Genomic DNA, 22363 nt, shown 5'->3' with positions numbered 1-22363 from the left:
CCGCCATCGACGCCATCGACGCCATCTTGGGCGTTTGAGAGGGGAATATTTACTTGGGCATTCCCTGCTGACATGTTAAATGCCGGTGGTCTGGAAGAAGACAGCCAGCTGAAGAACGCTGTGGGGGGGGTCTACCTACTATACGACAAGCTGAATAGACGGCTGATACACTCAACGGCGTTAACGTTGCTGGCTGTTCCGCTTTGCTACATTCAGAAGACGAACTATTCCTTTCCTTGATTATCTGCGACAATTGTGCTCGACCATCATTGTCAACTAACTAGAAATAAAGTGCTTATCCCAGCTCTGTCGTAAAGCCAACTACAAAGTACGTACCGTACTGTTGCAATCGGGATGGGTCAGCGGGACTACCCACGCACAGTCATGCCAATCTTCGCAAGTCAGCTTGGCGCATTTGTTTTTGGCTGAAGATGAAACGCGGTGGTTGGGAGGAGAACTGATGAATCTGTCTCGAGTTGTGCCCAGCGGGGGGGGGGGGGGGTTCCCAGCGATTCCATCGCCAATTGTGATCCGTGCCTTGTGGGGAAGTGAGGTACACCGTGTAGATCTCGCGAACCATTCCCTTCTCTGTGGGGAGAGGAAGAGGGTGGCCCAACGTGTGTGCGTGGTTCCCTTGAAACAGTCAAGTTCGATGAGCAAGCAATTCCTAGCGCCAGCCTTGACAGACTTGACAGCGCTAATAATTAATGACTCTGACTTGCGTATTGCTCTCTTTGGCGCAACTGATGGCGATCAGGGCTTAGCCTCCGTCAAAATATCGTCACTTGGCTCCCATGTTACTAGTCAAGAAAGACAGTCATTCGCTGACGATGACGACAAAGACATCAACCCCGGAGCAACTTCCATCTTTGGGAATAGTGTATGGTAGCCATGACCGTTTCGAGAGTTGTCAGTTTTGAGAATTGCCAACGAGTCGTCTATCTTGCTTGATCAAGAGAGGTGTGAGATTATCTCTGCCGACGATGATGAGACATGGCGTCTTCAACAAAGTAATCCACAAGCACCTCGGATTGTAGTATTGGTTCTAAGAAGCACACATGTATTTATATTAAGAGAGCCCGATATAATTCATTTATCGTAGATTGCTGATCACCGCATCTCTATATTATGGGCGCTAATCGCTGGCAGATATTAAGCGCCCTCGCCTTGTAGATGATGTAAGTAAGAGCTGCCTGCAACATGCACCTTTTCTGACATTTTCAGCAGCATGTAGAACTAGCTGATAATAGAGTAAGCTATGCACCCAGTAACGAGTCATCTTCTGGACCTGCATATGCAGGACTCCTCTTTTCGCTAGCGCAATGACTGAATCGTAGACTGACTGATTCATTCATCCATTGCGCTCAAGCAAGTTCAGTCTGCGCGGGTTGGCGGGCGGAGTCGGCCGGTGACATGGAAGTGCCGATTCCTGTTAGTCTTGTCATTGTATATCTCCGAGTGAGTGGCTGATGTTGTAGTATAAACCCCTTTTCGACCATTGTTGAATCCTCCTGACAGCAATGACAGGTCGAGGAACCGTTGCAAGCGCGTCCAAGTCTACCATCTAGCAATGCGCTAGGCACGACGGCGTGTGAGCATTGTCTTGCTTCCCCTCTTCTCCCCTCTTCTGATGACCGTTCTGGAAGGATCCTGCCTCGGTATTATTTCATCGTCATCGTGACATGTTGCCGGGCTCGGGTGGTAAGATTCTGTTCGTCTAGTCTGTGGGGGAGACATGAAACGAAACACTCGCAAGACGCGGCTGCTTGCCATCGTGTGTGTGTATGGGCTCAACTGCGTCTCCCAAGGACCCATTCCGAATTGACCAGGAAAAAACGGAAATACACTTCAAGAACGATGGCCTTGACGTGGCTTGCCTGGATTTTCTCGCTTAGATTGCCTGTCCTCCTGATAGGCTTGAGGCCGTGTCATGGCAGGATCGTCGCTGTCGCTGTATGCCTGCCTGTACAATATGCTCTGGATGTCACTACGGAGCGCCATCATCCGTATTATGTCGGCCGAATAATAAAGATTAGTTTTGCATGACTGTTTACTAACATATCCACTCTCTGGGAAAGAAGGTGCACACTATGCACATGGCTGCGAGAGGCATTTTGGACACCCTTGGCACTTCCCTCCTCCTCCTCCTCCTCCTCCTCCCCCCTCCTCCCCCCTCCTCCCCGAAGCTGTGTGAGTGGACCTACCAAATGAAATCTGGAGGTACAATGGGCTGGCTGGCTGTATCTTTCGCATGCCACCACATCTCTCTCTCTTGGCGATGGCGTTGGGGAGTCTGGAGACTGGTGATCTGCATTGAAATAGCTCAAAAGCGGTTGGATGCGGGAGGGATCAGGGATCTTGGATGGCGCGACACGTTGTCACCCCTGAAGAGCGCTGCTCGAGAGAAGACTTGCTGTATTAGCTTGGCTAGCAAAGAGCCGGCTTGCTCGACGGAATCACGAATCAGGAAGCAGAAAATTAGCAAGTGCACTAGTGAATGATGTATCCCAACACAGGACGCGTTGTTGTCTCAACCGCCTCCATCAACTCAACACTGCTCGTCGTTAGATAGATGGTCACGGCAGGCTGAAATCAGTCTGTTGGTCAAAGGACTTGACATCCCAATCTCAGCGTCTGTGCCTCGTCATCGGAGATGGACACGGATGGACACGGCCGGAGATTTAGGTCCTTTGTTGTCACGATCGCGGGCCTGATATCGGAACCGATTCTGTTCCGACTAGGCCCTCGACTACCAGCAACTAAAAGTTACTTAGTAGATTGGCCCCCTGGCAAAGTTGCATTGCCGTGGGACGGACACAATCTCGCGTCATTGGCCCGTTGTCAGAAACTAACGCATTCGAGGGGAAGTGCAACGCCATCACGAAGAGGCAGACTCTGGCAATCCAGCAATCCTACCCACCGTCGCCTTGGCAATGCAACCTCTCACGACTTTTTGGGTGCCCGTGGCTACTTGCGTTATTAGCCGACGCTCTGGCATATCTGCCAGCGACGTTGGCCTGACGAGATTCCAATCAATGCAAAAGACGAAAGTAGAAGGAGTTGCGACTCTCAACGGACCAACTAGCGGTGAAAATCGCACAAAGCCTTCATCATTAGTTGGGATTTGGTTCGTGCTGGGAACCCGTCTGTGAGTTGTTGCCACCCACGAAGACCTGGATCAGCATGGCCCTCGGCAATCTCCGCTGCTGGGTGGCAAGGCCTGGGCCTGGGCCGCCGCTGGCTAGATAGATAGATACGTGGTTCACCATCCGGGGTGGATTTGCAGCGCGCTCTGGAACCAGCTGGCCGGCGGCGTGTGACTTGCCAATTCCTCATTTCAATTGGTGATTATGCATCATCCCCCCCCCCCCCCCCGCTGCAATAAAGAAAGCAGAAACGGGGCATGCCGATGAAGTGGCAACTCGATGGGTAGCACCAAGGTCCGTTGGACTATTAGTGAATCTCTGAAATGTCGGTGGTCGATGATGAGCAGCTGCTAAATGAAATGAAATGAACGAATCCATCGCCTTACCGACAGACAGGTTAAGTAGCCGACGCGAAACCAGCATAACAACTACAATAGTTCATACCCAGCTAGTTGCAATAGCAGTTAATAACCAACGAGGCAGTTGTTAGTGCTGGACAGAGTAGTGTTGCGCCGTTATCACTCAAGAGAAGTTGGCCTCATTTTCAACTATGCGAACAATAACCGATACCCCCCTCTCTCCTCGATCAACATCTAGTAACTGGGTAAGTAATCAATTTTTCTTCAAGTGGTGTGACCTCTGTAACATGCGGGCGCGGTATCCCTGGTCCCCGGGGAAGCCACCCGACCTGCAGCCAGCCTCCGTGTCGCAGTCACAGCGGCAATTGATTTGCTCTACCTATTACCAAGAGGCGCGGCTGCAGGAGAAGGCATTCGGGGCTGCGCCTGCTTGCTTCCTGATCTCTTTTAAAACGTCCAGGGAACTGAAACAACGCCGCCCGGACATTCTTGTGTACACTGCGATGTAGCCAAGTTTAGAGATACGGTGCGCGCCCTCGTTCTCGAGGAGAACCCTTCACGCATATGCTTTCAAAATTGTAGAATTCAGCATGTGGTACCGATACTCCATCAATTTGTGCCTCTAGTATCATGCACACTGTTTTATCAACTCTAGAGAGCATGTACTCGAATGTTAGCATGTCCCCGCGGCAGCTCCTTCCTCTCTCGGAGGGGGCCCGTTCATGGTCTTCGGGCCCGGACGGCGCGGTATAGGGTAGGCTGCTCCGTGGCCGACCCTATGCACTCTCTTGCTTCGCAGCGATTTACGTAATGACTGCGAATTAAAGGATATCTACACATTCAGTTGCGTACTGCGCATTACGATATCATGAGGTGATTAGTTGTTATTCTGGTGCTGCTATTTATGGAATACCGTCTCAAGTACAATCATTGAGCACTACAAGGGCTGTTAATAGGGCTCACTCCTTGACATAACAGCGAGTTGATATATGGCCTAATAATTACAAGTAATCGCTTTGAAGCATTGACAAATAGTGTATATATTTTAGCAAGTCGGCAGTTAGATGCCGCATGCTACATCAACTAGAAAGATATTGCGATGGTTACAGAGTTGCTCGCCTGCATGATACGAGATCTATCAATTTCCTCCGCTGGTACACCCCCCGAAGCATACTGATAGAGATAATTAAGAATGAGTGAATAAATGAGAATAATTTAACAAGGTTCAATTCGGAGTGAAGATGCTGCAGGTTGCAGTCCCTGCGCATATTGCGTAACTGTGCCTCGGACCCCGTTTGCCGCGCCCTCTGCGCAGCGTCGTTTCATCATTGCATTAGCCATCTGGTAGAAATCAAGGAAGCCGGCACGGAAGAGCCGTTCCGTCACGGTACGGTTCGGCTCGTTATATATCGGGTTATATTTTACAGGTAGTTGTTCCAACGCGAGGCCTCCGATCAGCGCGCAAGTCATTCCTCGTCGTACCAAGCCAGGTAGCAGGGAAACGATTTCTTGGACCATGACCGGAAAACGACATAGAATGTTGCTACCTGAGTGTACCGCAAAAAATGAAGGACAAGAGCGGCTCGCGTCGGCGCATGTTTGCTGCCTCTCGGCATTCTCGGTGTGGTATCTGTGGAGGAGGCTCGGCATCGGCTGCGGATACGTGCTACGAATAAACGACACGAGTGGCTCGACCCGATGGACTGCGCTCCGGAGAGATACCTCATTCGAAATTCGAGCCGCGGGACTATTCTCGGCTCTTGCAACTGCCCTTTTGGCGCGATAGCAAGGCACGGGCTGTCCTGTTGGCCGGCGAGCCTCTGTCATGCGTCGCGTGACACAGCTTCGCCTTGGTATGTAGCTTCTTGTAGACTTGCTAAGGCATGGAATTTCTCGGATTTGCGACTACTCCAAGTTTGAAAAGCCCAATATAACTGTTAGACCTAGAGAGAGCCAGTTGCTGAAGGTAACAGCCGACAGATGGCATCTACGATGCGACGAACCTAATCTCCTGCCCAACCCCTGCCAGAAGAATTATCTTACCTTTACACTTTAAACGCTTAAAAAGTTAGTGACTATCCGACTCTGATTTTACCTTCATCGCCCAGATTTCCGATTTGCATGCGGATCATTGAAACGTAGATGCCTGGCGCGTGCCACTGAGAAACCAACACGCACGCCACGAGGGGCATCTGGCCGTTTGTGATAGAAGATAGCCAACTGAGTATTCGGAGAGGGCTTACATATCTGAAAGAGTGATTCTATTAATTTACTAAGATGCAGGTTTTCGTGACTTGGGGATGCATGACTGTCCGGGGCTCGCATTCGAAAATGAGTCAAAGCTGTGCATTAATTAGGTCGCTTGCAACTCTGGATGACAGCAAAAGTAACCCTTCTCGAGGTCTGTGTAAATAAGCTACTTCTATGGCTAGACGTCAAAATGGCTTATTTTTCAAGTGCCGTAACTAAAATGAACGCTTGCATACCACCTTGGACTTTACTCGTGGCTCGCTTGGAACTACGGCACGATTCTGAGCGAAACAATAGGCTATTCGGCGACTAAACTCGCGAAAAGAAAAATAGCTGGAGAGAGACCCAGATAGTTCAGAGCCCTCTTTCACGCTTAGAGAAGCATTAGCTTCGTCGTTCTAGCGCAGGGGAAATATCCTGGATTTCCCCCATGCTCGCCTTGGCCACGATATGTAGTAGATGTCACTCCTCCAGTATTAGTTACCCCTCCATTGATCATGGAGAGCGAGAAGCTGTCTGAAGCATGAAGCGGGGGGCATGTAACGGTCAGATTAAAAACAACGAAATAGAAACTGACGTGTATGATTTCGTGTCAGCGCTGAGCCCAGAACAGATGATATGCTTCCTTTTTCCGCCTGCACATTGCCCCTCCTTCCTATTATACAACGCATCAAGTTCATGCCTTGACTTACCGGGGACCTGGGAAGCGGCGCTAAAGACGGGACTAATAAAGGCGTCCCGCCATCCCATGTCGAGGGTGTTCGCAAGGGCATCCATTCCGAGAAAAAGAAAAGAGAGACCCAGGATACGGACGGAATACCGTGCCTTGTAGCAAGACTCCTCATATGCAATAAATTAATACCTCACCGCACTCTTGACGAATCTTACCTAGTCCAAAGTATAGGGTCGGTCACTTTCCATGGACGTTGCTAACTAGTACGCGAATGTCCCACTGATAAACATGTATTAGTTAGTCCTCGAGGATAGGAAGAAACAGCAGCATCAGACCAACGTGGGAGTTTCCGCCCACTTTCCCAAGAGGCTCGCACTTATTCCCGCCCGGCAAATGTCCTTTGTCTGTAAATAAGCGTTTGGTGGCTTGTTGTTGGCTTGCTCCCCGGAGTACAGACCTGCCTGATTCGCTCAAGCACTGCCCCGGAACGCGCTCCGCCTGGGACCATGGCTGGACGGCGTGGCAACGCTATTCGTCCCAGGCTGTTTGGTCCTTGCCATGCATGGAGTCGGGAGTCGTGGCCCAGACATCCGGTTCAATAATCATATATCTAGTTATGTCTATATATATATATATATATGTACAGAGTACTCGTAATAACAAGTGACGTGACCTGCCAACCCTGGAAGCCTCGTTTCTCGTCTCGTCACGAAACCCTCTTCCGGACTTGGTATCCTAGTATCCTAGTTGCCTCCACCCTGGCTATTGGCACTTTTCAATGCCGGCCGAGGCAACATGGGGTTTACGTCTTCTGCCTTCCCACGCCAGACGAGGACAGGAACAACCCCTTCACACCCAACTACTGGTAACTGGTAGGAGGATGGCGCAGCCTGAATCCGCTCAAGTCCCACAAGTGAAATCTATTCATGCATACGGGATTGTCATGTGAGCGTCTCATCTGCGGCAACAACACGAGCGGCATATTTGCCAAGTTGTCGCCCCCTTGAACCATCCGGACCCGCAACTGCAATGTGATCTGCTCTCTGCGGCAACAAGCGGCCAGGGATGACTTGTTAATCTATTTTGTTCGTAGTACAGATTATAGTAGTTGCATGGAGTAGATAACGATGATGCTCATTCCAATATCCGCCCAGTCGGCAGTACCTGGCGGGCGAGATGACTACTACCCTGGTGGCTGCAGCATGTATCCGCCTCCGCCTCCTCTGCGCTAATGACGCAGCCGAGATGGAGACAAAACGAGACGACTTGCTTTCTTTTTTCGTCCGTGTATTTCTTTTTCATCGCTTTTTATTTCTATTCGAAAAAAAAAAAAAGGCTGTAGTTGTGGTCTAGGCGTATTAGCGGTGCAGAAGGCGGGCATGGCAAACCCCCCCCCCCAAAAGGTGTAAAGAGAAACACAGCCCTACTTTCGGGAGTGTGGTGATTGACTGGCCTTCTGTGCCGTGGGAAAAAAAAAAGAGGCGTTTTGTTTACAAATCTTTTTTTTTAACAAAAAAATCGAATGCGTGCCAATGTCAATTGGGGGCTACATGATGATGATGTGATTGGACCACTCTTCAGCTACCACTTGCTGCCTTCACGTCAAGTATCGGTTAGTAAAATATCCAGTATCAAGAGGCTAAAAAAGGACGGGACGTCTTGACCAGGTATAAGAAAATGAATAGAAAATGTAAGATCAGCTCTGATCCTTTTGCTGCCAAACGTCACGGTTAGCTTCGGGACACGGCTTCCCTGGTAGATCCATCAACAACTCTGTGGATTTATGTCATTAGCGTCAGCCATTTCTCGGCATGCCAGATTTCTTCATAGGATGACATGCTATAGAGAAGTCTGAAGCAGTTTACTTTCTTTTTGTTTTTAATGTATTCTCTCTTGCCGAGTACACACCCATCATCCCTCACTGTGCGTCACGCACTGGGTGTAGCTGCAAACAGTCTTGTTACTTGTCAGATGGCCGGTGATGAACCAGGAGGAAGTCGTATAAGTAAAACGACTGACAGATGTACCTTGCACGGACCTCACCAGATATACATCTTCTAGGTTATTCATCTAGAAATACTATTGTGATTACAATATGCAAGAGGGCTCGGGAGTCATATCACAGGGATGTGCGAAACAGCCACGTTGATGGTCAAATAGAAAAATTAAATTAACGGAGAAGAAGAAAGATATCACATATAAAATCCCGAGAACAAATCAAGGTGAAATATGCAGGGCCCTGTTCAAGCAGGCGACCATCTGGGGGCCAGTGCCGTTTCCATCCAGACACTGCTCAACCGCAGGCGAAGCATACGGGCCAAGCGCGACACCACACTTTGCGGTGTCAAAGTACTGGGTAATCTCGTCGTCCGTCGCGAGCGCCTTGCAGACCGGGGGCAGCCGCTCCGGACAGGTGCCGTCAAACACGCGGTGGAGGCAGTTGATGATGTCCTCGCCCGTGGTTTTACCTGTGATGGCCCTGACGTCCAGGCACCTGGCCGCGCCGCCGGGGCCGTACATCCCGATCTTATCGAGACACACAGGAGACTGGATCTGGAGGGAGGTGGTGCCAATATCGTCGAGGTCTTGACAGACAGGCGGGAGGACGATGGGGCAAGTGGGCTTCGGCGGTGGCTTGGTGGTGTGAGTCTTGGTGGTGTAGTGCTTGGTAGTCTTGGTGTGAGGCTTAGTAGAAGTTGTATCTGTACAACTGGTGGTAGTCGTGGTGCTGGTAGTGCAAGAGGTAGTGGTTGACTTGGTCGTACTGGTGCTGCAAGAAGTGGAAGTTGTAGTAGTGCTGGTAGTGCTGGTAGTGCATGGCGTAGTCGAATTGGTATAATGGGTGCTGGTAGTGCATGGAGTGGTCGTGTTGCTTGTTGTCCAAGTCCACGGCGTAGTAGTGGAAGTAGTGGACGATGTCGACGCAGTTGTGGTGGAAGTAGTGGACGATGTTGACGCAGTTGTGGTGGAAGTAGTGGACGATGTTGATACAGTTGTGGTGGAAGTAGTGGACGATTCTGACGCAGTTGTGGTGGTGCTCTCTGTGCTCGAGGTAGACTTTGTCTTGGTCTTGGTCTTGGTCTTGGTCTTGGTCTTGGTCTCCGTGGTAGACTCAGTGGTGCTCTCGCTCTTGGTCCTGGTCGTGATCTTGGTCCCGCTCTCAGTCTTAGTAGGACAGACAATGCTGGTGCGGCGGACGCCTTGTTAGCATGGCACTCCTCAAAATACGAGTTGGCATATTCTTACATGTGTTCAGTCCTATACTCCTTCTCGCAAAAGGTGACAGTGGTATCAACAATGCCCGGTGCGCCAGATACTGTCGCCACAAGGTTCGGCGCCAGAGTGATGGGGCCGTCGGCAGAGAAGTAACCAGTGACCTTGTAGGGCTGCTGGATAACGATCTTGGTAGGAGCAAGGTCGACAGTCAGGGTACCATTAGGGCAGTAGTCTCTGCACTGGTCTTCGTCACCGCGCTTGTGAAGCGCGGCGAGCAGGGAGACGCCCAATGCCTTGGCGACCATGATGGAGGATTGCGGAAAAAGGAAGGAAAGATAGAAGACAAGAAAGAAAGTGCGTAACAGGCAAACACGAGTGGCTTCTTCCTTGAGTGAAAGACCAGAAAAACTAGACGAGCGTAGTCACTGGCTGCCGCGAGAGTTTATAGTCGACCACCAGAGCCCCGGTTGCAACGCGGGCAGCGAGACAAGGCTGCTCCGAGGTTGGTCGCAACAACATCGGCGTAAATTGAGCCTAGGCTAAAAAGCGGTATATTGACGTCTCTTTCTTCCGCTTCGATGATAATAATGTTTTTGAATTTCTGAGAACCTGTCTCATTCCGGTGATCGTCAGGGCAGGAACGCGAGTCAACCTCCTCCCCATCGCCACCTTCCGGATCCCCTGGGTCTGTTCCAGACCGACGCGAACAACACCGATTGATAGCTCCGTTGGCTGGACGGTAGGGTTTGATTCAGATTTATGAAGGAATGTCATGATTGTTTAGAGCGAATTCACCAAAGAGCCTCGCCTTTTGATTCGGCTCGACAACCCACTCACACCAAGTCGAATGTCTCGGACTTCTGGATTCTGGACCTCGAGCCGTGGCAACAACACCAGGTCACAGACGAGACAACACGCGAGATTGTTTTCAGTCAGCTGTTCACAGCAGTTGAGGAGAGTCAGCCCACTGCCACCTGTTGCCTGTGGTTGAGTTGGCCAAGTCCTCATGGAGGAGTACGACACAAGGGCTGCAACCTCCCCGATCCGTATAAGAGTCTATCGCCAGCCCATACCCATCATTCCACCATATACCACCTTACCTCCGTCACACTACTTGCTTCCCAACCTCTTCACTCTTTTCCCAACCTCTTCACTCTTTATTCGTGTTTCTATCTGCTGCCACCATGCGCATTCAAACCACCACCGCGGCCTTCTCGCTGCTGTTGAGTGTCGGGTTTTCGTCCCCCGCTGCAGCTGAGACCTGCGAGGTAACGACGACAGTCACTCATTCAACCATCACATCGACAAAGACCCTCCCTCCCAAGACTTACACGGGAGTGCCTCCGCCCCCGCCGAATGAGAAGATTGTTTCTGTTGTGGTTATTGAATGCCACGTGTGCAAGCAGTCCGCTGAGCACGCCTCCGGCAACGGCTCTCCTCCCGGTCTCCCTCCCAGCTCAGGAACAGGCTGCCCCGGCGGCTGCCCGGGTTCTGCCCCTGGCTCGAATACCGGCTCTGGCTCGAACACCGGGTCGGGCTCAGGCAATGGTTCAAACAATGGTTCAGGCTCTGGCTCTGGCAATGGTTCGGGCAACGCTGCTGCACCTGGCTCTGGCAGCGGTTCAAGCTCTGGCTCTGGAAATGGCTCTGGCAGTGGCTCTGGCAGTGGCTCTGGCAGCGCCGGTGCTCCTGGCTCTGGCTCTGGCTCCTCTGGCGTCCCTCAACCCGGTGCTGGCTCATCTTCTCCCTCGACTTCCCGCCCGACTGGAGCGCCTTCCGTCATCACCGGCAGCGCCGCACGCTTCCAACCAACGGGCATCTACATACTGCCCCTGGTGTTGGCTCTCTCCACCATCTTCTTTACCTTCTAGACATGTACTTAACTTTATTTTATTTTTTTCCTAATGGCAATTTTTTGTACCTCAACTCTGATAGAAAAGACCTTCATTTTGCACCCGGTGTCCTGCAATTATGAACTGCCGTGGAAATGACTTACACGGGTATTACTGAAACTGCTGGCGCGTCTTTGCCTTTGGCTGTTCAAAAACTATTACATGGTGACTAGACTGATAGATGGAGAATCTTAGCCAGCACGCGAAAGTGCAGCAACTTTGTCCAGCATTGAGATAGCAATTATCTACTGGGCAGCTGTGTGCGTTGCAGTCTTTGGTCATTCGGTGTCTCGGTGTAAGTGCCGAGGGCATCCAACGCGGCTGTGTGGATGTTCCGCATTCCATCCCGTATACGAATTACCTACCTGCCTTACAAGACCTCAGGAACAGGACCACTCCCTCCCCTGGGCTGGCCGGAAAGTCTTGGCGCGACTGGCGTCTCTAGTTCTAGATCTCTCTCCAAAACGCGCAACACGCGAGCCACGACGCTAACCAGACTGTCCAAGACTCAACGCTGTGTCAGCTAAGAATAACCGACGCCGCCTCCTGCTGAGCTACCTACGGCACAATGTCCTTTGTTGACAACTTCTAAGACCGGGCAACTATGTTCATGAATAACTCAGTCCTTCTAGTAGCGTGCCAGTGTGCCAATTGAGCGCCGCTATTGAAGCTACGCAACCCCAGTGGCTGCCCTGGAGAACCTGGAGACAAGACCGATCCCGGGAGTAGTAGCGATCTGAAAGGGCGTGAGCGCGCTACTCAAGTACATTCCTAAAGGCCCTGAGCTGGGTAGGAATAGTACACTAGCAGCTGAGACAAGTTGAAGTACAACAATGAAGTCTCAAGCGACCTGTTTATTTCGATAATGCGCATTCCTGCATCACTACGAATTGCTGCCATTATCGTCTGTAGAGGATTATGGGAATCTACGGCGTACCAGAATTCCCCGTTCATTTCCAGGCTGCTCGGAACGACCCAATCTGGCCAAGAGTCGCCATTTTGTACTTCCGACACTTGAAATGCAATCTATCGGCCGCCCTGCCCTGGGAGTACGCGGGCTAACCCGTTGTTGCGTAGAGCCTTGTGCTTGTTGGGAGAAATGACAGTAAATTTGAAATGCCAACGACAATGGGACGATTTGACACAGCAGCACGGTTATCAAGGAGTCGCATTGCAACAACGAGCTGAGCACATTGTCCGCCCGACCACACCAGTTCATAGGCGAAGCAAAGCAGGCCCATACGTAAAATGCAGTTTGCCGAGAATCCGCGGAATAGCTTTGCGAAGACTCTTCAACTTTCACTCCCTTGAGACGTCGCATTATTAGACGAGCAATGAACTTTTCATGGCAATTTCGTTTGGGCGTTGCTATGAGCAACCAAGAAGAGGAATATTTTTTGATGATTGAGTGCGGTCAGCTTGAGAGCTACTCGCACGACGCACGGTAATCCTCTCTCGCCGTGCGACTCAGGGGAGCCTTTACAGTCTCCGCTCACGAGCTACACGTTGATCCTTACTCGACAACAATTGACGCGACAAGAGCACTGAGGGCACGCTCCTTGTTGCCCAATATTGGTTGAGGAGCCCACATCTACATAGGGCCTGGGGTCACCGGTCACCCAGACCCATCGTTGTTGGTAAGATCGTGACGACCGATTGCAAGTGACAGCCTGACACCGGGTGAATACGGCAATAAGCAGACAGGCAATATTGCAATGGCTGCTTGCTTCTGTACATCCCTGTTCGTTGATCATCAGACCACAAGCTCGGAGGTATGTACCTCCATGTGGCATGTGTGGGTATACGTAGATTCCATCGCAGGGAGGAGACAGCACACGCTATCGCAGGTTATCGCAGGGAGCAGGGAGAGCTGGCCAGGCGACAACAGGGAAGCCCGCACGAGAACCCATTGTCCACGCTGTCAAAACATCCTCGGTGACAGGAAGAGCTCTTCGGAACAGATGAATAATCGCATCAGCTTGCCATGTGCTAGGAGAGCTACAGGGTAGCGCGGATAACACAATTTCTTCACAATATCCAGAACGCAAACTGGACGATTTGCAGATAAATTGATTGTTACGGAGTTTGATCAACCTATCATTTTCATAATCATCTCCTGGTTTAATATTCTACATTTACTTTATAGTCTTGATAAACTTCCTGATAGCCTATCACTATCCGAACACTCTCGCTAGTGCACTACGCAGCAAAATAACCCGCATTCAAAACTCAAGAATGGTCTTCAAAACAGCAGGCACCACGACAATAACCCAGGCAATCCAGCTACAATTAGCTCCTAGCCTCGTGGCAATTGCACAAATCATGTTTCTCGCAACAAGGCAATACATGTGGTCGCAGCGCACGTGCAAGCATAGGGTAACATGCTTATCCTCAATCTACATTCGTGAACATCAATTGCCCAGGAAACAGCAACCCAGTGGAAGAATAGTTGGTTCCAGGATGCAAATCCCTAGTCGAATAATAGCCAAGATCGCCGGAACCTCGACCATCTGCCCTGGCATTGGTCTGGTGTGCAGCAGCGCTGAAGGGAAGAAGCGAACTGGCATTCCAATCGTGTCTCAAATCGATGAAAATCATCCGACCTCTTCAGCATCGGAGAGATTCTCACCCCGCACCGGGGGCCTTGCCACTTATGCAAGTAAATTAACGGTTCGCGATTTGCCATTTTTGTCACCAGACTGGGCGCTGATCTCATTGGTAGATGCCGGTATCCACGCTATCGCGATGGCTAGCGTCAACCCCTGACATGCCAGGCTAACTATTCGTAGATCAAGATTCCATTCTATCCATCCATCCATTTAACGTGTTTACGACAACGCAGTTTCTTGGCCTCCACCATTGTCGCCGTGTCCCCCAATCCATCAATTGCCCAGAATGCGCGCCCACACACTCATCGCTGCAGCCTTGGCGACCATGGTCTCAGCGCATGGCTCCCACGGCAGCGGCGCCCACGGCGGCACCTACGGCGAGGAGGCGCGATCAGACTACCCTAATTGGATGACGCGGCACATGGCCGGTACGCAAACCCCCCCCTTGCAGCACACTCTGAACTGGAACTGATGCTGACTCGCCTCGTGCGCCAGAGGAGCACGGCATGGGCACGTTTGACGCGCAGTCCTTCTTCACGCTGCACGACTTCGACTCGGACGGCGTCTGGGAGCGCGAGGAGATGCAGCGCATGTACGGCCTCATGGACCCCAGCAACCGCGACGTCAGCCACGACCGCCGCGAGGCCGCCTACCGCGAGCTCCTCGCGCTCCTCGACACCAGCGGCGACAACCTCGTCTCCCGCGACGAGTTCGCCGCGTTCGTCGCGGACGGCAGGACGCTGCCGGACCTCGGCTTCGGCCCGGGCCACCACGGCGACGATGAGTACGAGTACGAGGTGCATCACTGGAACAAGTACCACAACGAGGACACGAAGCTCGAGGACCTGACGCACCCGGAGGACATTGAGCACTTCAAGAAGCACGAGGAGCTCGAGGACGCCGAGGAGCGGCAGCAGGCCATGGACAAGATCGCCATCATCGAGGCGAACATACCCGCCAAGTTTTTGCGCGTGCAGCACTAGACTGTGTGTGGCGGGAAAACGTTCGACTCAACCGTATTTATACTTTTTGTTTACATACTGGTGTTTGCGCGGCCGTGGCGTTGTTGGAGTTGGCGAGTTCGCTCACGTCAGGAGGTTGCTGGCGTACGGACAGTACATGATTAGATGACTTGGATGTAGATGTAGAGAAAAGGCTATGAGAAATCATGCCTCTGGATATTTGCATAATTACATAGACGCCCTGGAGAGAGGGCATGGAGGCACCAGCCGGCCTGTAGGTTGTTATATCTGCGGCGCCTCAATGCATACATCAAAGACGCAATGCCATACACCTGGCGCAAACGTCTTGACCTGTTCCACATGACTGACCGTCACCGTTCGCGACGTCTCCCGAACATCGTTCCACCTCCTGAATCGCCCCTCTATCTCCGCCCTGCGCGCCGCAATGTCATGCACGCCCACGTTCTCATGCAAGTGCAGCCACGTCTGCGGAGCCGTGCTCCGCCGCGCCACCTCCCACGACGCCTCCCACGTCGGCTCACTCGTGGGCAGGAAGCCGCCGTTGACGTGCGCGACGTTTCTGGCGACCCCGACCTCGTCCCGCTGCAGCCGCAGGATCCTGTCCCGTGCGCACTGGTTGTCCTCCAGGAAGACGACAATCTGCTCGCCGCCCTCCAGGAGCTCCTCGACGGGCCGGGCGAGCTCCGCCGCGTCGGACACGACCTTGACGCCCCAGCCGTTGGCCCGCGCGCCGCGGCGCAGGCCCTCGACGCTCCAGGGATTGATCTCCCAGCATAGCACGCGCATCCCGAGGGACGCGTACGAGAAGACGAAGTAGCCGATGCCGCCGTACAGGTCCACGGCCCAGGGCTGCTGGTCCGCGGCGGAGAAGGAGGTGGCCGACTTTGCGCTCTTGAATGCCAGCAGCCTGGCCTTTTCCTTGACGTTTCCGCGGCTGAACATTGTCCACCGGGGCGCCCACGTCTGGCGTATGCCGTTTTGCTTCGTCGATACCCAAAAGGCGTCGTCAAATTCCTGCCGGGTGGGTGTCGTGCCTTGAGTGCGAGGAGGGCCGAAATCGCCGTGGAGCATGCGCAGACCGGTAGGGCTGCGCAGCACATTCTCCTCGCCCGACTCGCCGTCTTTTTGAAGCGGTATCCCTTCGTTGATTGCAAGGTTCGTCAGCGGACTCTTGGCGACCAAGGACAGCTCCTTCAGCAGTAGTGTCCACAGGGCGACACGAGAGTCTGCTGCGCATGCCTCCAACACATCTGTCCACATGCGGTTGCTGAAACTGCCGGAAGGGAGAAGCGCCAGTGGCTCGTAGATGACGAAGCGCTTCGGCGCGGACGATAGAAGGGTTTCTTCCCAAGTCTTCGCCTCTTGGCCAGCTGGCGGCTGCTGCGTTTTCAGCCATGTTCTCACAGCCGCCTGGATTGGGTTCTGCGGCTGACGTTTCGGCATTTTTGGACCCTTTGCCGTTTTGATACTATAGCTGAAGACTGCGTAGTGGTCACATTTTATCAGGCAACCAAAGGTTACCGTAGTTTATTGCGTTATGCAGATTGGTGCTGCGTTGAAAATTCTTGGTGCGGGCGGGGGCCGTTGATGTCGAAGATGGACCCGCCAACCGTTAATCGAGGGGTCCTGACAGGTGACGAAATGATCAATGCACACAATTCATTCCAAAATGATGGATATCTCAAACCATATACTAATTTACATGTATAACCTTTAGCGCGTCAATCCTCTATGCTGCGTGATACTCATTACAGGAAATAATCGCTTGGACCTCGCCGCCCAGCGGGCACGTGTCTCAGCTCATCGGGCACTGCCGAGAAGATGCTGAACTTTGGATCTAGATCTTCGCCAACGGTCATAATGGAGGCGACGTTGCCGCACCGGTAGCAGTAGTTTGGCGCCGACCAGACGGTGACCACGGACTTCTCGTCAAAGTGATACTAGTGACATGTTAGTAAATGACGTCCTTACAAAGTGTACCTGGTAGGACATACTTTAAATCCTTCGTTTACCAGCTGATGGGCGCGCGCAATCAGCTTGAGACCATTGACATGATTGAATTCCGTTGCCACCTTGTCGCCAAACAACCAACCGGCACCGCGCGGGCTGATCGCCCATGTCTCGACGTCCTCTGGATCGGACCACACCAAGTCGCAGAATGCGCCTTCATGGGGAATCTCTTGCGCGCGCGCAACCACACGAATCTGGTCTATCGTTCTGATTTCGGGACTCAAGCCGCCGTGGACGCACAGGACCTCTCCATCGACGATGGCGGCGAGAACGAGAAAGTCGAATACATGGCAACATGCCTTCCACACCGAGGCGTTTCCGTATTTTTTTTGACATTCTTCGTAAAAACCGTATACTTGAGTGATCTGGCGTGACTCGTGGTTGCCGCGGACCAGGACTATGCGTTCGGGATATCTGTATCGCAAAGAGATTAGCCAAGAGGAGTCACGAAGTGGTGGAGCGAATACGGGCGTCACTGACTTGGCTTTGAGGCACATTAATAGAGTAAACGTCTCTAGACTGAAGTAACCTCTGTCGACAAAGTCGCCCAGGAATATGAATCGAGTTTGCGCGCTCTGCGAGGAAGATATGGTGCTGTTAGCATCCGCAGAGCCAGCTGCGGCCTCTGTCACCGGATCTGCATTCTCGCTGTCGTCGTTGCCTGTCGCGTCATCACCGGAGGACTTGAGTTTCTTCAGGAGTTTCGGATTCGTGATCTCGGGAGGTTCGATATCTTCGGATGTGATGACCGCGGTTGATGTTGTCGGCGCTTGAACGTCGTTCTCCCCTGGCATGCCGCCCGCGACGCGGAATAGCTCTAGCAGATCGTAAAACTGGCCGTGGATGTCGCCACAAACGGTTACCGGTGTACAGACGGGTTGGATGTTGGACTCTGAATGACGCAAGGAACGGGCGACAAGTCAGTAGATGCGCTTTTTGGGGGCTGTTACCGCAACTGGGTCTCTGCAGAGCCAAGACGACCCGTTGCCGTTGCAGTCTTACCTTCCATCAAGATTTCCTTGACCTTTTCGCAAAGCTCCTTCATGGCCCGCTCGGGCAGATAGTGGCACTGTTTGGCCTCCTCGAGCCACTCATCGAGGCCGGCATTTGGGCTCAAATTCGCCGGGCCTGGTCGGGGCACGCTTGAAGTCATGGTTGAAGGTCCGGCCCTCCGAAGATGGAATGCCAGAAGTCGGTAGCGATGCTGCAACGGCAAAGGGATGACCTCGCCTTGGCTATGGGGTTGCTCGGTGCTGCGTAGGCGGGCCTAACTAGCGTAACCACCTATTCTGGGACAGTTGGGTGAAGCTACAAATTGGGCTGCTTGACCTGCATGAGATGCAGCTGCCGCTATTAACATAAAGTTTCATGAATAGAAATTTTGGTAAATCAATACTAATCCCGAGTAAATATTCACATTTTTTTTTTGATATTTTTCCCTTTTTTCCTTTTGTCCTTTCGGTTGAATTTTGGTTAGCCAATGTCCAACGGCAGCCGCCTGACACACGTGACCGAGTTGTTATCAGGACCCTTTAGTTGCATACTTCCGCTTAGAGTCAGGAGCTTGACTTTGGTGGAGCGTCCGCTAGAACCTCATGCTCAGCGTGCGCAACAACAATATTGTTTGTTGAACATTTTATCCGAAATGCGCCATGTCTACAAGAGCGCCTCAAGTGTTGTCTCGGAGGACGAATGGGGCGGCTAATAATGCTAGCCAAGGAAATGAGCCTGCTAGAGTATGAGGATTCCTCCCTCATCTCTGCTCGACTCGGTTTTATATCTGACATGAAGCAGGGCAAAGGTGGCCGCGAAGGCGCGAATTCTAGGCCGAAGAGACGCCGTGGCCAAGGAGATAAGAAAAGTGATAGTTCTAAGGTGATATGAGCTTCTCTCCCATCCCAACTGCCTATGTTTAACCAAGCTCTGCTAGGGGCGAGAACCTGAGACCCCTAGACCACGCCAACGGCAACAGAATGATGGAGGAAAGCTCGTCCTCCGCCGGCTTCCCCCCGGAATGACTGAGGCTGAATGTGTGGCTATCCTGGGCGAGACATGGACTTTTGGCAAAGGCAAAGTCGATTGGTTTTCGTTTGTTCCCGGCAAGATCTCCACCGAGTATGTCGATACCTCTATTGCTCTATTGACAACAGACGCTGATCCGATCCAAGTCCATCCAAGCCATCACGCCCTGCAAGAGCATACATCCATCTTGTGAAAAAGGACGACATGCTAGCTCTAAGTGAGACTGTCAGGACTTCGACGTGGGAGGACGCCAAGAACAGCTTTACCAGTCCAGCACTTGTTGGGCCGCCTTCGTTAGAGCTGTCAGCTTACAAGAAGGTACCTAGCAGTAAGAAGCGCACCGACGCCCGCCAAGGAACGATAGATCAAGACCCAGAATTCATGGCCTTTCTCGAGGGGCTCGCCAATCCAGTGCCGCTTCGCGACAGTGCCGATCTGGATGATGGAGATGATGCTAACAAGGGCGAAATTAAAGTTACAACAACCCCCCTTGTCGAGTATTTGAAAGAGAAGAGGGCCAACAGATTGAAAGACTCGGTTTCCGGCAAGAAGCGTGGTGAAGGCAAGGGTAAGGGCTCTAGGGAGGACGAATCTGCCAAAAAGAAGGGCCGAGAACCAAAGACCGAAAAACCTGAAAGGGTAGAGAAGGGCTCAAAGACGACGGTCAAGATCCTGACGAAAAAGGCCGCTACCGAACAAGCAGCGGATGCCGCAAAGAACGTGGCGAAAGCAATCAATGCCGCCATTTCCCAAGACGCACCGAAAAACAGACGTGCTGGAATCGCTACCGCAGCTCGTATTCTCCAGCGCGATCTGGGTCTTAGCCCGGGATCTGCTCATAGAAAGGCGCGACATGACGCAGCTAAGGCTGAAGCCAAAGCCAAAGAGGCAAATCAGGCAAACCAGGCAGAAGAGGTGCAGGAGGCTAGTCAAATAGCAGAGCCTGCGACGACCGAGGAGGGCAAAGGAAAAGTCAATGGTACAACCGGAAAGCCCCAATCAGGAAGAAGGGGCCGGGAGGCCAAGAATGGAGCGAAGGTGACCACAGCCCCTGAAGGCCAGTTACAATCCACAACAATCAACCCACCTGTGATTCTCAAGAAGAAACCGGAAGGGCAAGCAAATGCGTCAAGCAGCACAGCTGGTTCCACCACGGGATCAACCAACCAGCAGACTACAGCGCTGAAACCGGCAACGGATAAGAACTTGAAGCCTACGGCGACTAATAGCAAGGCTGGCCAGTCACAAAAGAAGCTGCAATCAGTCACGGCAGGTGCAACAAGAGCATTTGTAAAGCATGCTATCCAATCTCAAGGAGTTACCGAAGTCGCACTCCGGCAAGCCTTGGAGCCGCTTGGAACCATCACGGCCATTGAGATGGACAAGCGCAAATCATTTGCTTACGTCGACTTTGCTGACCATGGCGGACTTGTCAAGGCAGTGAATGCAAGCCCCTTGGCTGTTGCACAGTGCTCGGTGCAGATTCTGGAGCGCAAAGATAAGAAGCCAACAACAACGAGCCCTCCTACAGTCGCAGGTACAGCATCTGTCTCCGCGGAAGGGGACAAGGACAAGTCGAAGACCGGCGAGAAAGAGAAAGAGAAGGGATCCGAAGGCGGACCTACAAGACGCGGCCGCCGGGGTAGAGGTGGCCGGGGGAACAATGGAGGAGGTGCCTCCAATGCCCAAGCGACTAGTGCTTCCGCAGGTCAGGCTGCACCAAAGAATGCGGCGCCGGTAACGTTAGGATGAGCCAAGGGCCAACATGCATAAAACATGCCATTTCTTTCCCGTCCCGTGTGCTTGCCAGCGTGCAGACGGGCCAACATAGCGCCCGCGCGGGGCGCCAGCACAAATTGACGAAGGCCAAGCACCGTGGTACATGATTTACGTCCGCTGCTTTGAGGACATCTTGTGTCGCCCTCTGCTGGCCATGGTACGCCATGTTGAGCAAGAAGAAATTCACCGCGCGTACGACATCACATTTCCCTCAAAGGCACCCAGAAACTTCCCATTATCATATGGCGATAACACAGAAATTTCCCAACTTGAAACACGGCTCATTATTGGAAATGTGTTTAGCACAGACGGTGTATGGTGGCGCGGAGAATCTCACAGCGGACAGTCAACAAAATAATTAGCCTTGACAGACCTTAGAGTGCGCAACACAATACGTAATCATTACAATCTGTTACTCTGCAGTAAAAAATATGTGGCAAGTCATCATATGATCAATGTGGCACTAAGTTCAGCACCGCAAGTATAAAATAAAAGGATACCCCGAGCAGGAAGCCAATAATCACCGACACTTTCTCTGCAGAGGTGCGTCGCAGATAGGCAGCTGCATCGCCGAGCCAGAGCACTTCCTTGTTATCGCGACGCGCCGCCTTCAGGCCAGGCAGGCCATCCATGCTGCTTGAGTTGTTCTGGGCCTGATACTTGTGAGCCGTGTTCCTGCTGACCATGATGCCGGACCAGTAGTCGAGGTGCGGGCGCTGCTCAAAGACGCACAGCTCCGTGAGCTTCTGGCCCTCGTCGCGGCCCTCGCGGAGCAGCTTCTCCATATCGACGGTCGCATCGCCGCCGCCGCCAGGCTTTTGCGAGGCACGATCCGCCTCGTCATCCTCTTTGCTACCGTCGTCTGCGGCGTAGATGCCCTTCTTCACGCGCGGCACGCCGTAGCCGCAGCTCGTCTGGACCTGCCAGACGTCGCAGACGATGACGGCGCGGGCGCCGTCAAAGGCGTTCTTGGAGCCGCGCGAGACGGCGCGGACGAGGTCCGGGAAGCGGGGGCTGTCCCACTCGACGACGGAGGAGCGGCAGAAGATGCGGAGGATGCGCGGGGTGGGTCCGAAGCTCATGAACATGAGGCACAGGCGGCCGTTCTCGTAGCTGTGGGCGATGGTCTCGCAGCCGGAGCCCATGCGGTCGATGTACGCGCAGCGGGTGGGCGAGAGCACGGCGAAGTGCGAGTCGGTGAGGCCCTTGGGCGAGACGTTGACGTGCGGCCCGTGGGTGGAGGCCGAGCCGGTGAAGAAGACGGGCTGCTGCCGGACCCAGTCAGCGAGGTCGTCAGAGAGGGTGTCGTAGAGCTTCATGTTCGTCTCTACGGGCTGTGTGCGGTCGATGAGAGGGTGAGTGTGCGGTCGATGAGAAGAAAGTGAGCGGTCGATGAGAGGGTGAGTGTGCGGTTGATGAGAAGA

At 52.7% G+C, this 22363-nt stretch overlaps 7 protein-coding genes across 7 annotated transcripts; 3 read left to right on the top strand and 4 right to left on the bottom strand.

Annotated features, from left to right (window-relative positions):
* Positions 1-8645: 8645 nt before the first annotated feature.
* Positions 8646-9949, bottom strand: ISF_02335 (hypothetical protein; the record flags this gene model as incomplete). The annotated part of the gene is made up of 2 exons (XM_018845941.1): positions 8646-9612; positions 9675-9949. The coding sequence occupies 2 exons, from the start codon at positions 9947-9949 to the stop codon at positions 8646-8648; spliced, it is 1242 nt and encodes a 413-aa protein (XP_018706648.1).
* An 879-nt stretch (positions 9950-10828) lies between these two features.
* Positions 10829-11515, top strand: ISF_02334 (hypothetical protein; the record flags this gene model as incomplete). The annotated part of the gene is made up of 1 exon (XM_018845940.1): positions 10829-11515. One exon carries the CDS (start codon positions 10829-10831, stop codon positions 11513-11515), a length of 687 nt encoding a protein of 228 aa, XP_018706647.1.
* Positions 11516-14431: 2916 nt separating this feature from the next.
* On the top strand, positions 14432-15128 carry ISF_02333 (EF-hand-like domain protein; the record flags this gene model as incomplete). Its single annotated transcript, XM_018845939.1, has 2 exons — positions 14432-14573; positions 14641-15128. The coding sequence occupies 2 exons, from the start codon at positions 14432-14434 to the stop codon at positions 15126-15128; spliced, it is 630 nt and encodes a 209-aa protein (XP_018706646.1).
* A 261-nt stretch (positions 15129-15389) lies between these two features.
* ISF_02332 (hypothetical protein) lies at positions 15390-16571 on the bottom strand (the record flags this gene model as incomplete). The annotated part of the gene is made up of 1 exon (XM_018845938.1): positions 15390-16571. One exon carries the CDS (start codon positions 16569-16571, stop codon positions 15390-15392), a length of 1182 nt encoding a protein of 393 aa, XP_018706645.1.
* Positions 16572-16876: 305 nt separating this feature from the next.
* ISF_02331 (serine/threonine-protein phosphatase ppe1) lies at positions 16877-18291 on the bottom strand (the record flags this gene model as incomplete). Its single annotated transcript, XM_018845937.1, has 3 exons — positions 16877-17068; positions 17123-18030; positions 18141-18291. 3 exons carry the CDS (start codon positions 18289-18291, stop codon positions 16877-16879), a joined length of 1251 nt encoding a protein of 416 aa, XP_018706644.1.
* Positions 18292-19364: 1073 nt separating this feature from the next.
* On the top strand, positions 19365-20912 carry ISF_02330 (Regulator of nonsense-mediated decay, UPF3; the record flags this gene model as incomplete). The annotated part of the gene is made up of 1 exon (XM_018845936.1): positions 19365-20912. The coding sequence occupies one exon, from the start codon at positions 19365-19367 to the stop codon at positions 20910-20912; it is 1548 nt and encodes a 515-aa protein (XP_018706643.1).
* Positions 20913-21391: 479 nt separating this feature from the next.
* ISF_02329 (pyridoxamine phosphate oxidase family protein) lies at positions 21392-22258 on the bottom strand (the record flags this gene model as incomplete). The annotated part of the gene is made up of 1 exon (XM_018845935.1): positions 21392-22258. One exon carries the CDS (start codon positions 22256-22258, stop codon positions 21392-21394), a length of 867 nt encoding a protein of 288 aa, XP_018706642.1.
* Between the last annotated feature and the right edge of the window lie 105 nt (positions 22259-22363).

This window comes from Cordyceps fumosorosea (genome assembly GCF_001636725.1).
Source record: "Cordyceps fumosorosea ARSEF 2679 chromosome Unknown scaffold_4, whole genome shotgun sequence".
Lineage (NCBI taxonomy): Eukaryota > Fungi > Ascomycota > Sordariomycetes > Hypocreales > Cordycipitaceae > Cordyceps > Cordyceps fumosorosea.
This window is presented reverse-complemented; position numbering and strand designations above follow the sequence as displayed.